Raw genomic sequence first — 18,087 nt, 5'->3', positions numbered from 1 at the left:
TTCTCTTTCTCTTTCTCCTTCCATCTTTCTTTCTCCTTTTCTTTCTCCGTCTCATTTTCTTTCTCCTTCTCTTTCTTGTTCTCTCTCCTTCTTTCCCATTCTCTTTTTCTTTCTTTCTCCTTTCTCTCTTATGTAGCAGAAGAACAGATGTCAGGCTTACAGTTTGAAACTACGTAGATCTGAGGTGTGTCCAGTCATAGTGTCCACAAAGGGCCAGTGTGGATGCAGGTCTTCAGTCCAGTCCAGCAGAAGCCATGAGGTGCTTACATAAAGCCACCAGTGATGCTGTTTGTGGTCTCAGAAGTGTGATAGTGAACAGATAAAAGGCTATCATGAACCATCATGACCCCGATAATAATAATAATAATAATAATAATAAAGACTTCTGAAACACTCTACAATAAGGTGGATTAGCTGAAAAATGGAGAGAAGCCTGACCTTTAATGGACACATTTCTGAGAAATCTACAGTCTAGGTCATTTCTTCTGCTTCTGCTTTACTCTGAAGACATTTGGGTTTGAGATCGAGAGATGAATAATCCCTTTGATTCATTAGCTTTTTCCTCACACTGAAAGTATTTCTCCTATTAAATATAAATATACATAAATTGCCCCTCCAAAAGTATTGGAACAATGCCAAGGACTTTTGGGGTTTGAGCTCTAAAGAGGATTATATACATTTCCTGATATTTACATCTAGATCTTACACCTTAAACAACTTTATCATCACCACCACTTAGCAGTGTGTGTGTATGGTACCATCAAGGGTTCGTACCTGCCTCTCACTCGGGTTCGCTCGACCTCAATTCTTCATGAATGTTGGAAACACTACTTTGAGATTCTGGTCCATGTTTAGAAGAATGAATCATGCAATTCCTGCAGATTTTTCAGCTGGACTGTCATGCTGTGAAACCTAAAAAGTGTTCTCCTGGGTGCAGATCTGGTGACTGGGAAGCCCGGGAGTGTTGAGTGAGTGAGTGAGTGTTAGTGTGTATGTGAGAGTGTGTGTGAGAGAGAGTTAGAGTGTGTATGTAAGAGGATGTGTGTATGTGAGTGTGTGTATGAAGTGATGTGTGAGAGAGAGTTAGAGTGTGTATGTAAGAGGATGTGTGTATGTGAGAGTGTGTATGTAAGAGGATGTGTGTATGTGAGAGTGTGTGTATGTGTGTGTGAGAGAGAGTTAGAGTGTGTATGTAAGAGGATGTGTGTATGTGAAAGAGTGTGTATGAAGTGTGTGTATGTGAGTGTGTGTGTATGTGTGTGAGAGAGAGTTAGTGTATGTAAGAGGATGTGTGTATGTGAAAGAGTGTGTATGAAGTGTGTGTGAGAGAGAGTTAGAGTGTGTATGTAAGAGGATGTGTGTATGTGAAAGAGTGTGTATGTGAGAGTGTGTGTGTATATGTGTGTGAGAGAGAGTTAGAGTGTGTATGTAAGAGGATGTGTGTATGTGAAAGTGTGTATATATAAGAGAATAGGAAACAGCACTGCTGGTTATTCATGTTTCCAAGCAGTTATTTAACCGTAATATTCTCACACTCGACTCAATAAAAACACACACACACACAAATCTGTTTCAGACATCAGCGTTGTTCAGTCAACATGGAAGACACTAAACAGAGCATCTGACATTAGTATAAACTTCTGGAACAATCAAATTTACAGTCAGAGTACCTTCACTAACACTTCATGCAAAACTCCACCTTCAGGCTGAGATCAGATTCTACTAACACACACGATGCCTGGAGACAGCAAATCAGCCGGAATAAGCACACTGAATTAAAGAGCTACGAGAAACTACGGGGAACACTTTATTTAAAACTGGGATAAATCTTTTACAGAGCGATACCAGAGGATTCCGGGTCGAAACCTGTAAGATTTTGTGATACCTGTCGTGTAATTTAATGCTTGGTCTTTACCTCAGTAAAATACTGACCTTTTTAAACTGTTAAGTTATTCTGTGGTCTGTAGTGTCCATCTGCCCTGTTTTTAGGAGGATTTACTGCAGCTACTTCTTACAGAAGTCAAGTGCTTCATTGCTTTATTCAATTTGTACTGAAAACTATTAAAAAGATTCAATTACATAATTATCATCTCCTTCTCAGGGAAAAAAAATCAAAGATAAAAATGAACCTTTTCACGCCTAAACAAGCAAAATGAAACCAACTCAATGGAGCGATGGGGAGAGAGAGAGAGGGAGGGAGAGAGAGAGAGAGGGGCAAGGAGAGAGAGAGAGAGAGAGAGAGAGAGAGAGGGAGGCAAGGAGAGAGAGAGAGATGGAGGGAGAGAGGGATAGGGAGGGAGAGAGAGAGAGAGAGAGGCACGGAGAGAGGGGGGGTAAAGATAAGGAGAGAGATTGGGAGAGAGATAGTAAGAGGTATAGGGAGGGACGGCGAGAGAGAGAGAGGGGTAAAGATAAGGAGAAAGGGAGAGAGATAGTAAGAGGTATAGGGAGGGAGAGAGAGAGATGGAGAAGGAGAGAGAGAGAGGGCAAGAGAGAGAAAGGGAGGAGGGGGGGGGGACTGTCATATCACACATAAGATCCCTGAACCATCAGAGGTTCAAACTGTTCATTTACGATAACAATACATATATATATTAAAATCCTACAAACTCTAGCGGTACTTCAGTTAGTATTGAAAACGCCGCTCTGTAGCCAGCGGACATCTCTTCACTGTCCTGTTAATAAAAAACAAAGCAATAATCTGAAATGAACAACAGTCATGCTAATGAGCGCTCGACCTCTCTCCGTCACACAAAACCTCACCGGGGTTTCGACCCGAACCTTTCATCCAGCGCTGCCTTATAAAACATTTATGCATAGCTTATGGATGTCTTACAGACCCTACGTAGGTACCCTTCAAATAAAGTGTTAGCAAAACGACGTATTAAATATCGAAACCGAGTTTTTTTTTGTTTGTTTTTTTTTTTTAAATAAGAAGGTCGTGATTTACAGAGAACAGCACCTTAACCTCTGGCACCAGCCACGTGATGGAGAGATTAGCACGAGTGTAACCATGACGTTCATGCCCTTTAAGCGATCACCTATGATCTAAGATCCCTAACAGCACCAAGATCCAGTCAAACTGAATAACATAAATCCATATCAGAGAGTTTACAGCGGGATTAATAACACGAAGGCGTCGTTTAGGTGAAATGTAAAAAGCACTTCTTCGCCGCTTTTGCGCTAGCATCATCCTTTCGAATCTGGAAAGTTCCGTTCGTTGAATAGTGAACGTTAATGAGCACCAGAGGAAATTTCCTTCACAGCAGCTAGTTGTGGAATAAACCTGAAATGTGGATTAGCGTCCTACAAGTGAAAGTCACTGGTTTATGTGCGTTGTGTGTGTGTGTGTGTGTGTGTGTGTGTGTATCCCCCAAATACTGGTTCCGAATGGGGAAAGATAGCCGACGTGGACGCACGTATCCGATACTGACGGGAAAAGAAATAATAAAAATACCAATCCCCAAGGAATGAAAAACGAAAGGAGAATGTCGGAGATTTAAAAACAGTCTCTAAGAAGAACTAGGTTTGTGTACAGGTTCGTCTTGTGCCAGTGTTTGACTTGAAAACCGTTTGGTAAAGAACAGCAAGTCTAGTAAAATAGCGTATCTGAGTGTCGTGCTCCCTGATTTCATCTACTGCTGTGTTTGTGTAACTGTACAAAGGAAAACGCTTTAAAAAGCAAAACCGAACAATTCAAAATAAAATAAACATGTATGTATATATATATATATATATATATATATATATATATATATATATAAAATAAAAAAAAAAGCAACAAAAAATAACAAAAATACAAGTAACGATCATTACTGGAGACATAAATTAAGCTACAGTTAAAACTACAGCTCCTCCGTCCATCCGTCCTTCATCCCTGCTTTCTGTTATACAGAGAGAAGAAAGTGAGGATAGAAGGGAGGAGGACAAGCACCAGATTAAGCAGAGCATGAATCTAGATTAGTGTCTATAGAGAGAGAGACAGAGAGAAACAAACAGAGAGAGAGAGAGAGAGACAGCGAAAGAGAGAGAGAGACACAGAGAGAAACAGAAACAGAGAGAGAGAGAGAGAGAGAGAGAGAGATAGAGAGAGAAACAGAGAGTGTGTTGGGGTGGAGGCGCTTTGCACCTCATTTCCTTTTCTTTCCATCTCGTTCTCTTCCATATTTCGTATCTCTCTTTTTTTCCCCTTCTTCTTCAAAAGAAGGTTCACTTCTTCTTACGTTCCTGTGAACATCTGGGACAGTACCTATATGATGGGGGGAAAAAAAACAGATAATAAACATAAAAAACAAACAGAACAAAAACATGCATACTGTTCAAACATCTGTTATAAATGTGCAGAGGGAGAGTTTCAGATCACATGACCACTCACCATTTTCCCCTGGGCTTGGTGGTCAGGCCCACACAAGCAAAGTGAAACCACTCAATGGAACACTAGAGAGAGAGAGAGAGAGATGGGGGGAAAGAGAGAGAGATAACGTCATGTCACACATCATATCCCTGATCCCTCAGAGTTCTGGGCCTAATTTCCTTTATGATCCCCAAATCAATAAAAAGTCCCAGGTTCGAAATACATAGTATGTGGTGAATTATGTTAATTCTGAGCCAAGAGAAGGATCATGTGACTTTGTTGTGGTTGTTTGTGTGTAAAATATTATCAATAAATAAATAAATAAATAAATAAATAAATCTTTTTTGTGGGAGGGGCAGTAAAAGAGAAGCTACATAACAAAATAAACAAACAAACCAATAAATAAATAAAAAGACAAATAAATAAATAGATAGAGACAAACAAATTAATGCATTAATCTTATTTTATTTTTTTTTGGGCCGGGGGCAGTAAAAGAGAAATGACATTAAAAAAAAGCTATAATAAATTAATAAATAAAATTAAAGAAATAAATAATCTTATTTTATTTTGGGGGGGAGGAAGTAAAAGAGAAGCAGCATTAAAAAAAAGCAATAAATAAATAATATTAAAGAAATAAATAGACAAAAATAAATAAATTTTAATTTTTTTGGGCAGGGGCAGTAAAAGAGAAGCTACATTAAAAAGCAATAAATTAAATTAAAAAATTAAAAAGCAATAAATTAAAATATAAATAATAAATAATATTAAGTCAACAAAGAGAGACAAATAAATAAATAAATAAATAAATAAATAAATAAATAAATAAATAAATATCCTGACAAATATTTCTTGAAAACCTGGGGTATCACTTCTATCTGAAAGTTTGAAGAACAAATCAAACATCCACATGGTGCTGGTTTATATTCCAAACAACATTTTAAAAGTTTTCTGCTGTAATATTAAGCTATTAGTACATCGTCACAATTATTAGTCATGATTTTCCCTTTTCTGTCTCTGTTCTTGGTTCCACATCTGCTTTTTCCCCCTAATCCTGCCTCTGCACCTGTCCTGTGATTGGTTGGTTACCCTCCTGCCTCTGCACCTGTCCTGTGATTGGTTGGTTACCCTCCTGCCTCTGCACCTGTCCTGTGATTGGTTGGTTACCCTCCTGCCTCGGCACCTGTCCTGTGATTGGTTGGTTACCCTCCTGCCTCTGCACCTGTCCTGTGATTGGTTCGTTACCCTCCTGTCTTCACCTGTACTGTGTTTAGTCCCTGATTATTTTGTCTATCTGAACCCTGTTGTGTCCAAGTATCATTTTTGTGACGACTTCTCACACATTCATGGTTTTGTCCCGTTTCATTTCCCCTCCCGATTATGGATTATAATTGATTATATATTAATGACAATGTTTTGGACAATTTGGGCAAATCTGCAGACCTTTCCATTCAAATTTACAATAAAAAGAAAGAACGAACCAAGGAATAAGAAAGAATGATTTATATTATGAATAACATGAGCTATTAACTGGGAGATAAAGCTACCTAAAATATGAAACTATATAAGTCTATAAAGAAATGACAGCAGCAGGGTTTTTTAAAAATCTATGACCAAAAGAAGACCGCTTTATCTCACACAATGAAAATCAAAACAAATCAAACACATAACTTGAGATTTTTTTTAGACGTAAAATAAATGAGAGGTTTAACTCACATCAGTGTTGTCGCAGCCAATCATCTCTCCGTAGGAGACCTGGTGGCACAGGCAGTACGTGGGCTCATTCGGGTCCACCGGCATGTCCAGCACATCCGAGGGGTGAACGTTGCCGAAATTCACAGCTGGAGATGAGAACTCGTTTCTGCAGGAGAAAAAAAATTCCACCTGCGACTGTAATGTACTTGGTGCACTAAAAATATATATCAGGTGACTTTATCTGGTTGCCTAGCAACAATCCTTCCTAGTATAGAAACACGAAAAGGCTAGAATTACGTTTGCATTAGCTTGACTTTCTTCTGGCCGCTCTTAGGACTGCAGTCGTCGTCGGAGTTTTTGACCTTTGACCTGGTGCGGGACACCTTTTTCTCCTTCGGGCCCCGAAGGTCACCTTCAAAACGAAGCACAGTGGTCATGAAGAACAAATAAACGCGTCATCATCATACTCCAAGAGATCCAGAAGACAGGAGCTACACGCGTAATGATTAGCGCTTACTCTTGTTTCCCTTACTGGAGGTAGAATCGTAGTCTGTGCTTTCGATCTGTTTTTCTTTGAGGTCTGCCTCGAAACGGGCCAAGTCTGTGTCCAGCCTCCGGATGTGTTTGTCCACCTGAGGGGGTGGGGGGGGTAGAGTTACTCAGATCTGAGATACAGCGAGGCAACAAAAATTGCTTTAAATATTAAACAGCTTCAGCTTTTAACTCTGGAATAAATCTATACCAGAGCGCTGGATAGAATTTATCATCAGTAGTTTCCAAAAAATGACCAAAATATATAAATATATTTTAGGCCCAGCCCTAGAGTCCACCTTTACACAGCAGATGTCCTGCTACTGTGTGATTATTAATAATGAAGTCCCATGAAATTCGAACTGACCATCTCGTACGTCTGCATGGCCAGCTGGACCTTGTCGTCCCCGAACTCTTTGCACTTCCCGTAGGACTGCTGGATCTGCTTCAGGAGAGACAGTTTCTGCTCGGAGGACAAGGTCCGGGCGTTTGCCGTGTAGTCGCGAGCGAGGGAATCGATCTGTCCTTTCAGATCTAAATGAATCAAGAACAACAACAAATAATACAAACATTAATCCTGTAAATAATAATAAAAATCATCATCATCAGTGTTTTTCATTCTCACTACATGTCACCACCTTTACCTTCAGTTCTCTGATCCAAGTCTCGCATGAGCTGGAAATTCCTTTGAAGCTCAAATGGAAGGTTCTCTATACCTAAAGACAGAAAAAAAAATGTCTTGATTAGGTGAGAGTGTAAAAGTGCAGGCGTTCTGACTTATATTAAAATGCAAAATGATTTATTTATATTTTAAAGTTGACTTTAACAGTGACTGAACCCCCGACATCACATGGGCTGGTATCAAGATGAGAACGAAGGTTTCTCAATCGCGTCTTACTCAAAAAAAAAAAAAAAAAAAAAAACCTCAACAGGCGTATTCGCCGAGATTACTCTTTTCCTCTCCAATATTCTAATAAGTCTCTTCTGATTAGGTGATGTTTGAATGAGTCCAGCCCATCTTCTTGAAGCTCCGCCCCCGAAGATCCAGTACAGTATATTATCCATCCTTTTCCAGTACTTTCTCCCTCCCTCCCTCCATCAGTGTCTTACACTCCCTCTGTGTCTCTCTCAGTGCCTCGGTCTCTCTTTCGCCCCTCCCCCAATGTGTCTCTCTCTCAGTGCCTCGGTCTCTCTTTCGCCCCTCCCCCAATGTGTCTCTCTCTCAGTGCCTCGGTCTCTCTTTCGCCCCTCCCCCAATGTGTCTCTCTCTCAGTGCCTCGGTCTCTCTTTCGCCCCTCCCCCAATGTGTCTCTCTCTCAGTGCCTCGGTCTCTCTTTCGCCCCTCCCCCAATGTGTCTCTCTCTCAGTGCCTCGGTCTCTCTTTCGCCCCTCCCCCAATGTGTCTCTCTCTCAGTGCCTCGGTCTCTCTTTCGCCCCTCCCCCAATGTGTCTCTCTCTCAGTGCCTCGGTCTCTCTTTCGCCCCTCCCCCACTGTGTCTCTCTCTCCGTGCCTCGGTCTCTCTTTCGCCCCTCGCCCAATCTGTCTCTCTCTCAGTGCCTCGGTCTCTCTTTCGCCCCTCCCCCAATGTGTCTCTCTCTCAGTGCCTCGGTCTCTCTTTCGCCCCTCCCCCAATGTGTCTCTCTCTCAGTGCCTCGGTCTCTCTTTCGCCCCTCCCCCAATGTGTCGCTCTCTCAGTGCCTCGGTCTCTCTTTCGCCCCTCCCCCAATGTGTCTCTCTCTCAGTGCCTCGGTCTCTCTTTCGCCCCTCCCCCAATGTGTCTCTCTCTCAGTGCCTCGGTCTCTCTTTCGCCCCTCCCCCAATGTGTCTCTCTCTACCCCCACTCCCTCTCTCACACTCTGGATGGATGGATGGATGGATGGACTGCATGACTATGCTGTTTGACCAGGAGGAGGAGGTCAGTGATGAGCAAGAGTTGAGTCAGTTTAGCACCGACTCCAGGGAGTCCACTTTGATCCTGATGACCTTTTCAGCTTTCATGCCCCAACACACAGGCACAAAAAACTCAGCGCTCCCTACCACTGCATGTGTCCAGTCTGATGTCCAGCTGCACACACACACGGGCCCAGACACATCACATCCGCTCGAAGGATAGAGACAAGGAAAATCAGTCCCAATTTTTTAAAGGATTTAAACACTTTCTGTGCACTTGACTGCACATTTCTAAACGTTAATTATGTATAAATGACCAGGTGCCTGTGTGGCACATCTGATATAGATCTGGCGACGCCCACAAACCTCCATAAAAGGCAAAGCTCACAGAACTAAAAGGACGAGTAAAGGGCAAAAAAAATAATAATTCGGACGTAGATTCATTTATCAAAATATGAAAGATAAAAACCGAAAACGCAGCCTAGTCTCACATAATCAAATCTTCAGACTGACAACAGAAAGTCTGGACTCCATAGCAGCTTTTACTGACTAAGGACTGCCCATGAAGGGTCCTGACTGACATGTAAAACAACCAATCCCAGTTCATTTTGTTTAGGAGTGTGAGAAGCATGAAGCCCCTACAAAAACAGACCAGAGTGCAACCATAGATTATTCGTTTAAGAAAGTCATGTAAAAGAATGAGTCCGTGAACTTCACATCATTTGGGAAATCCAACATTTAGCTGATTCTCAACGTCACAGTCACAAACATGAGGGCTTCCTTCCTGCATGAGGGAAGTAGAGAATCATGATGGCTTTGTTTCCAGGCGAGACGTCAAAAAGCACGACATATGCACGTCTCGAAAATACTGTAGAATCCAACCCATCAGCCGACGACTTCAGAGCTGGACAAGATTCACAATGGAAGACGCCATGGCGACTAGCACACAGTTCCAGTGTGGAATAAAGAGCAGAAGAATCGACTCAGTCACTGAATCACCTTCTTCATCCCAAACCTTCCCTGCACCAGGACACTGAATCCATTCCACAGCATTTAGTCATTTAGGAGTGTGTTCATGGGAATTTTTGAACATTCCTCTAGAAGCGCTGTCATTTTTGAGGTCAGGAACTGTTGTTGGACGAGAAGATCTGGCTCACAGTCTCCGCTCTAATTCATCCCAAAGGTGTTCTATCAGGTTGAGGTCAGGACTCTGTGAAGTTCCTCCACACCAAACTCACTCATCCATGTCTTTATGGACCTTGCTTTGGTCACTGGTGTGCAGTCATGTTGGAACAGGAAGGGGTCATCCCCAAACTGTTCCCACAAAACATGAAATTGTCCAAAATGTCTTGGTATGAAGCTGAAGCACTAAGAGTTCCTTTCACTGGAACTAAGGGGCCGAGCCCAGGCCCTGAAAAACACCTGGATTCAGTGATTTGGAGGGGTGTCCCAAAACTTTTGCCAATATAGTGTGTATTAGTGGCCCAAGATGTTTTAACTCCTTAAGGAAGGAATGGTTATTTGCTGAAATGTTACCTGGGTGAATCTGGGTGCAATATAAAATCACTCCCTACTCCCTAGTGAGGGACACTACATAGGGTGTACTTGTATATTGAACAGGGAAGCCATTTCACTTCGTTACTTTAACCTGTTTGGCCGCTTAAATCGTTATCACGTTTTGAGCAGCTGGAGGATATAAGCAATATCTTACAGTACAAGCCATGTGAAATAATAATAATAATAATAATAAGAAACAACAAGAACAACAGAAAGCACAGTGAACAGACTCCCAGGATCTGCTGACTAGCCTGCATGCTAACACCAAGCATAGCGCTATCTCCTAGACGAGCTAACGCAGTTCTGCGACACGGGAAGGTAAACAGAGCTGTTTATTGTGATTTTATCATTCTAGAACCCTTCTAAAAGGCTAAGTGTGTTAAACTATCCGCTTTAAACTAATACACTCTGCATTCACATCAAGACAATAGGCTTACTGTCCAGATAGTGCTCCAGATACATTCCAGCCGCCATCTTGGAAAACACAAACAAAAGTTATTCCGGGCTCCGTGCTTCTTCTGTCGTTTTAATAAACCCCAAATAAAACCGACTTGTGCCAGATTTACTAATCGTGATATTTACGCACGGACTAACGATTCTTCACATGCACACGAGATCAAATGGATTAGTTTCTCCACATTTAGTTGTTAGAGATAAACTGCGCGCTGCCGTGTGGCCTGGAAAGGGAAGATAAATCGACAATCGAAACAACGATCAGACGAATCAACGATTGGTTAATGCTAATTCTACGGAAACCCGGAGAGACCACGCAGGATTAGTTCTGTTCCTGCGCGCGATGTTAAGAGTCTGAAAACAAACAAACAAAAAAAAAAATTTCTTAAAACATCAAACAGTCGATAAAATATTTAAAAACGTTTATATGAATCCTCAATTTATAATTTACTGTGGCCTTTTATTTATTTATTTAAAAAAATAAAATAAAATAGCTTGGCACATGTTTAGTTATGTATCAACTATACTATAGCCAGTAGAATGTTGTGTTGCTGTAATATTAGAAGAAATTGTCAAAAATGACCTGGTATTTTTAGGTAGATTTAAGAATTCTCTTCACTGGAACTAAAAGGCTAAATCCTATCCTAGTATGACAACGTCCCCGTGCACAAAGAGAGCTCCATGAAGATATGGGTTGCCAAGGTTGGAGAAGAACACTTGACCTCTTGGATACCTGACCTTCTCACACGACATGCTCTTTGTGTCTGAATGACCATAAATCCTCACAGCCTCACTCCAAAAATCTAGGGGAAAGCCTTCCAGAAGAAAACAGGCTGCAAAGGGAGGAACAACTCCTTAATAATAGCCATGGTTTTGAAGGACATGCTCAACAAGCACATGTGGACACGGTCTGGTGTTCACATACTTTTGGCCATATCGTGTATTTCCTATTTTATCTTACACAATGTTTTTCAGACTGCGGTTCATTATATTACATATATATATATATATATAGGGAAAATGCATTCCTACTTAATAGCCCAGAGTTTTAGGGCTTTTCGTACAATCTTCTCAGCACTGTGCAGACAATAAGACAGTATATATTTATATACATGCGCTGTGACACAAATTGTGCTTTATACATATACATATTTTAATTTTCTTGCCACCGTTAACCAAATGGACATGACAAATCACTCTACTCACTGTGTAGTTGTGTAGATTGTGTAGATTACTGCTTATTATATTACTGCTTGTAGATTACTGCTTGTTACATTATTATACATACATCTGATTTACAGATATAAAAGGAAAGGAGACCTTTTCCTATACATTTTCTACACCACTTATCCTACTGGGCTGTGGGGAACCTGGAGACTATCCCAGGAGACTCAGAGAAGAAGGCAGCGTTCACCATGGACAGGAACAGGGCACGATCCTACACACCACAGACAGTTTAGAGATGCCAATCAGCCACGTCATCTTTGGACTGAGGCACGAGGAGAACACCCACACAAAAATGGGAATCAAACCCCCAACCCTGTAGGTGTGAGGCAAACATGCTAACCACCAAGCCTCAGTGTCTCCAGGGATGCGTTCCTATTGTTCCAAAAATCATTCTCAGGAACCTAATTGATATATAACCACTTAGAGTGAGCTTCCCAACTGGGGGTCCCTCTCATTTGGCACTCTAGTCACATGCCTGTCTTTTTGTCCACTGACTCTGTAATATTGTGTATTTTAAAGGATGTGGTAGATAAGTGGTTAAGGCAATGGACTACCGATTGGAAGGTTGTGAGTTTGAATCCTAGGTCCAACAAGTTGTCAGAGCCGGGCACTTAACACTCAGTTGTATAAAATGAAAGTTGCTCTGGATAAGGATGTCTGCCAAAATGTGGTTCTCTTTTGTACAATAAACCTATTTATTACTTATAACCAAAAGATTATTCTTTGGAATATTATATATTATGTTATAAGCTTAAAACACACATTTAAGCAGCTTTAGCAACACCTATTTCTGTGCTTGGTCATCGAAGAGTAGCAGACTAAGATAATATCATTTTCTAATTTTAGTCCTGCACTTCAGAAGGGGCTAGATTGTTGGTAAATCCATTTTTAGTCATCAAACAAATGCAGGACCCAGAAGCTGGGTATTATTATAGTGCAAACAACTGAACCGGCATTGATTTGTAAAAGCTCCAGCAACGCAGCGAGTCATTTGCAGGGATTTGATTTCTTCCTGTTCCATTGCAGAGGTGTCCAATCTTTTCCTCAGAGGGCTGGTGTACAGGTTTCTATTCCAATCTGGCAGGAGCCACACTTGATTCCACCTGTTTAATCAGGTGATCTTGGCTTTCAGTAGACTCAAGTGTGGTTTCCGCTTGGCTGGAATGAAAACCTGCACCTACATCAGCCCTTTCTGAGAAGAACTGGACACCCCTGTTCCATTAACTTTTAATAATGGCATTCTTGTCATTGGGGCACTTCAACATCCAGGTTAAAGGTTTTAAAGGAATCAAACCCAGGTCAACTGCTTGGAAGGCAGCTACACTCACCACTATACCACCATAAGTTCTTTGCTGTTCCCCAGAACAGGTCCAGGTTTCTGTAGTGTTGCCGGTATCACATTCATCTCACACATGAAAGGTAACTGGTTTAAAAATGGACAGAAAAAAGCTTTTTGGCTATATGGCTGACTGTTTGAGGAAAATATGCACTCAAAGTTAGCAGGCTAACTTACAGAGAAGCCTACACCATGCTCTGTTGAATGGATGTTCAAGCAGCTGATTATTTCCTGTTCTGTCATTCCTTTGCCTTTCTTTGATGGCAATCTTGTCATTGTAGCCTTTGAACATTCAGGTTAAAGGTGACAAATTGGCCAGGAATCACACCCAGGTCAGCTGCTTGGAAGGCAGCTATGTTCACCACTAGACCACTAACAACATTCAGGGCATACCTACTTATCCCAATGCAACAGTTCAAATACTATGTATCGTAGGTTGTTGTTGTTCTTTTGGCTGCTCCCTGTTTGAGGTGACCACAGCAGTGCATTTGGTTCACACGTTTCGATCTGGCACAGGTTTTACGCTGGATGCCCTTCCTGACGCAACCCTCCCATTTATCTGGGCTTGGGACCGACACTAAGAGTTAACTCTTCAGTGGCTGAGTTAGCACCCTGCCCAGGAATCGAATCCGGGCTACGGCAATGAGAGCACAGGATCCTGCCGCTGGATCACCAGGAGGCTAAATACTATGTATAGTATATTTCACTGGATTGTGTAAGTTGTCCAATAAGTGAGGTGAAATAGTTGTCCTTTTCCAATAAGCCAGAGAGAGTCAGCCAATTGACAGCACTTCTTCTGATGTAGAAGTGTCACTTAAATGTCCATTTTGTGTAAACTCTAGAGACTATAATTTGTGCAAATCTCAGGGGTTCAGCTCTTTCTGAGATACTCAGCATCCATGCCCTGTTCAAAGTCACTTGAATCAGTTTTTTGTCCTCTATTCTAATGATCTAAACATTAGCTGAAGCTCTTGGTCTGTGTCTTGATGATTTTTGGCACTTGCTACTGAATGATAGGGTGATTGGTTATCTGCATAAATGGGCAGTTGGACAGGTGCACCCCCCCCAACTCCAAGCACTATTTATTAGTTTTATTTTAGTTTTATTTTATGTGGTACAAAATGTAGTTACAGTTGTAATTTAAGTTTGTAATTGTAATCATTTTAGAAGAAAGACCAGGCATTATGACCCAGTAGAATTTGTGGTTTAAATAAAATCTAGGATGTTGCATTGTGTAATCAGAGGTCTTGATGAACGGAAAATTAAATAAGTGGTACCCGAAGTGTTCGCCTTTGACTTGGGAATCTAACTAGGAATAAACTGTTACAAGTGTTATAGGTGGGGTTTTATTCAATTTGTTCTTGCAAGGATCCACTGACGAACAAGAGGAAATACTTATTAATATCCATCATGTAGGGCCAGAACCAGAACTCTAAAGTAGTTGAGCAGATATTCTGCAACATGGCTGAAACCAAAAGTGGTTTCTGAAGGTGAGCAATGAGTGTATGATGAATGAAAACACGTGAAGTGCAATTTGGTGACATTAAATTTGTAAGTGCAGGTAGAGTCCATAGCGGTCATGTTTGTAGACCATGGTGTGTTATGGTAGATGTAGTGTTAGTCGACCTAACAGAACCCAGAGAGAGTTGTTAAGGAGTGGGATTTTCAAAGGCCACGCTACCCCTGAGCCACATAACTCTCAGGTGGCAAGCTGCCTACACCCAAGATCCCTGGGTGGTACCTCGGGGTAGGTTGTCTATGATGGTTGTCCTGTTCCTTGTAGGCTTGCGTGGCTCATTGGAACCTCTGGTGAATGCTGCTCACTACACCAGAACCACTTGTCTACCACAGGTAGTTGAGTTGAGGATTAATTGTGCGGCTGAGCGGCAAAGGGAGTTCTGGGCATATTCAGCCCAGGGCAAGAATTGGAATCACTCCCTCAGGTTATTACTGTAGAGTACTGACATAGCAATGGAAATTGCTTTTCTCTTGATCAGCCTGCTCTACTTGGCCACTGGACTCTGGATGTCACCCGGAATTTAGACCTTTCATGAAGCCAGCTGTTACTCTGGAGGTGAGCGTGGGTAGCCCTTATGTCCTTTGGGATGCCATAATAACACAACATATGGTTGAACAGCAGCTCAGATGTGGTGAAAGCTAAGAGGAGATCAGGTAAGGAAATAAGACCCATGAATTTGGAGAATCAATCTATGACTGCTAGGATGGTAGTGTTACCTGAGGAATTGGGTAGGTCTGTAAGGAAATCTAGGGCATGCTGTGGGATGAGGGAGGTTGGAGTGGGGGCAATGACACTAGTTTACCTAAGGACAGGACTCCTGGAATTTTTGCCTGGGCAAATATGGTGCAGGAATTTACTGCCTTATGAACATCTCGGAGCATGCAGGGCCACCAGTACCTGGTCCAAAGCAGGTGGGAGGTGAGCTGAACCTCTGGGTGACTTGTTGCAACAGAGCTTTTTAAATCAGTCCTTAAAATTCAGACCATCCTTCATACAATACTATTCATTAATTAATATTGTCATATTATGCATTTTATATTGGCCTCAAATAGCTTTCTATATTTTAGAGTGTGCTTACAATGCCCAAACATTCATTAGGAGAATATGTATGTATAACCTTGTATGGATTAGGAGTCCCCTTCCCACTAAAGGGAATGTTGGACTCAAGCCATTCCAACAAAATGCTCTCCACAGCATAACAGAGCCACCGGATCCCCTGACTGTAGGGGTCAAATATCCAGGCTTGTATTATTCTCTAGGTGTACACCACACATGCACTACCTCACTTGATAATTTCGCTTTTTTCCATACCAGTGCCTGTGTTTTTTGCACCACTAAACATGAAAATGCATTAATCTTTAAAATGGTGTGGTAATACTGTAAAGATTAATGCACCTTGAAAGGTTTCTTCCTAATATCGCCTCTAGGAATCCGCCCTAGACTACAATTAGTCTCTCTAGACTGCTTTTTTCATCCATACAGATGTGTATATGGTATTTTAGTCAGTGTTTGAATTGAATGATATTTTAACAATGATTGATGCTTCTGACAAACCAAATCTTCTATGCAGTATTTCTCTACATGTGACGGAACATGGGAGGATGCTAAATGCTTCATTGGGTCAAACAAACAGGCATCTGCTTTTTCCTTTAATTTGTCACTCATCTGAGGAAATGTACAGACCTGTTCAAAATCTGAGGCACACTGAAGGAAAATGCTTTCAAAATAATGAAATGAAACGTTTATTTTAAATATCAAAACACACTATATCAGTATATCATGTTGCCACTGTTGGGGTAGCAGCAGTTGTTTTAGATTATTTAAATTAGTAAGATACACTATATTGCCAAAAGTTTTGGGACACCCCTCCAGATCATTGAATCCAGGTGTTTTTCAGGGGTTGGGCTCGGTCCCTTAGTTCCAGTGAAAGGAACTCTTAATGCTTCAGCTTCATACCAAGACATTTTGGACAATTTCATGCTCTTTGTGGGAACAGTTTGGGGATGACCCCTTCCTGTTCCAACATGACTGCACACCAGTGACCAAAGCAAGGTCCATAAAGACATGGATGAGTGAGTTTGGTGTGGAGGAACTTGACTGGCCTTCACTGAATCCTGACCTCAACCCCATAGAACACCTTTGGGATGAATTAGAGTGGAGACTGTGATCTAGGCCAAAACTTGAACATCTGCCTTTACATGCACATGAATGTAACATGGAGTTGTCCCGCCCCTTTGCAGCTATAACAGCTTCAACTCTTCTGGGAAGGTTTTCCACAAGGTTTAGGAGTGTGTTTATGGGAATTTTTGACCATTCCTCTAGAAGCACATTTGTGAGGTCAGACACTGATGTTGGACGAGAAGGTCTGGCTCACAGTCTCCGCTCTAATTCATCCCAAACATTGAAGTCAGGCCAGTCAAGTTCCTTCACACCAAACTCGGTCATCTATGTCTTTATGGACCTTGCTTTGGTCACTGGTGTGCAGTCATGTTGGAACAGGAAGGGGTCATCCCCAAACCTGAAATGTCTTGGTATGAAGCTGAAGCGAGAGCTTAAGAGTTCCTTTCACTGGAACTAAGGGGCCGAGCCCAACCCCTGAAAAACAACACCTGAATTAAATTATTTGAAGGGGTGTCCCAAAACATTTGGCAATATAGTGTATGTATTAAGGGAATTGTTGTACAATGAAGTTATTTCCTATTCCTGCACAGCTGAAAGCACTGGCACACTAGAAGCATGGATGTAAAAGAAAAAGAAAAAGAAAAAGAAAAGAACCAAATATTTTCTTGTGTATTGTATTCCCGTTTTTTCCTGCTTCATCTCTTTCCTTCTCTCATCTTCATCCAGAATGTTAACATTTCAGTCCGCGGACCTGTGATTTCTTGGGAGCAGTAAAACAGTGTAGGCACACACTGAAGTAGTCAGATCTGTATGCTGTGTGCACATGACTGGGTGCGTTCAAGGTTACAGAGCCCACCCCTACTGTGCGAGAACATAACAGAGGAAGAGTGACAGTTGTTGCCCATAGTCTGCAGAATGTGATGGTGCTAAATAAAAATGGAAAGGGGGAGCAGCAAAATGGAGGGGTGTAGACAATTATGTACCGCATTGTCAGTATAAAAATTGTCTGCATTATCAGCCAAGTTCCCTTTTTTTTTTTATCATGACTGAATATCCTTCACAAGGGCCCTTTAAAGGCATATCACCAGCACACAAAATATCCAAGTCTTACATATGTCTTTTTTCTTTAAATTGCCAACCTTTAGAAACAAGAAGCAGAATGAATATCCAGTGATCGTAAGTGCATTCTCATGGGACTTCAGCTTATAATATAAGATAACGGTAAGGATGAAAATAAATGGAGAAAAAATGCCAGCAGAAAATATGTACTTTTGTTACCTTATTGACTCGAACCTCACAGCGTATCACTGAACATGTGTGCTGTAAGTGTGTGTGGGAAAGAGGAGGGAGGGGTGAGACGGAGTGGGCGTGCTGGGAGGGAGGAGACATGGATGACGAGGAGAGCG

At 41.6% G+C, this 18,087-nt stretch overlaps 1 protein-coding gene across 2 annotated transcripts; it reads right to left on the bottom strand.

Moving 5' to 3' along the window:
- Positions 1 to 1,566: 1,566 nt before the first annotated feature.
- ing4 (inhibitor of growth family, member 4) lies at positions 1,567 to 10,736 on the bottom strand. Of its 2 annotated transcripts, none has more exons than XM_058405194.1 (8): positions 10,463 to 10,736; positions 7,222 to 7,293; positions 6,945 to 7,111; positions 6,579 to 6,678; positions 6,344 to 6,458; positions 6,068 to 6,212; positions 4,376 to 4,437; positions 1,567 to 4,249 (listed from the first exon to the last, which is right to left on the bottom strand). In XM_058405194.1, exons 1-8 carry the CDS (start codon positions 10,497 to 10,499, stop codon positions 4,210 to 4,212), a joined length of 738 nt encoding a protein of 245 aa, XP_058261177.1. In that variant the 5' UTR covers positions 10,500 to 10,736; the 3' UTR covers positions 1,567 to 4,209. The 2 variants fall into 2 exon arrangements, with proteins under 2 accessions (XP_058261177.1, XP_058261176.1); XM_058405193.1 differs by having other exon boundaries at positions 6,564 to 6,678; positions 10,463 to 10,735.
- Positions 10,737 to 18,087: the final 7,351 nt, after the last annotated feature.

This window comes from Hemibagrus wyckioides, linkage group LG12 (assembly GCF_019097595.1).
Source record: "Hemibagrus wyckioides isolate EC202008001 linkage group LG12, SWU_Hwy_1.0, whole genome shotgun sequence".
Classification (NCBI taxonomy): domain Eukaryota; kingdom Metazoa; phylum Chordata; class Actinopteri; order Siluriformes; family Bagridae; genus Hemibagrus; species Hemibagrus wyckioides.
The sequence above is the reverse complement of the archived record's forward strand: the minus strand, read 5'-3'. Positions and strand labels throughout refer to the sequence as shown.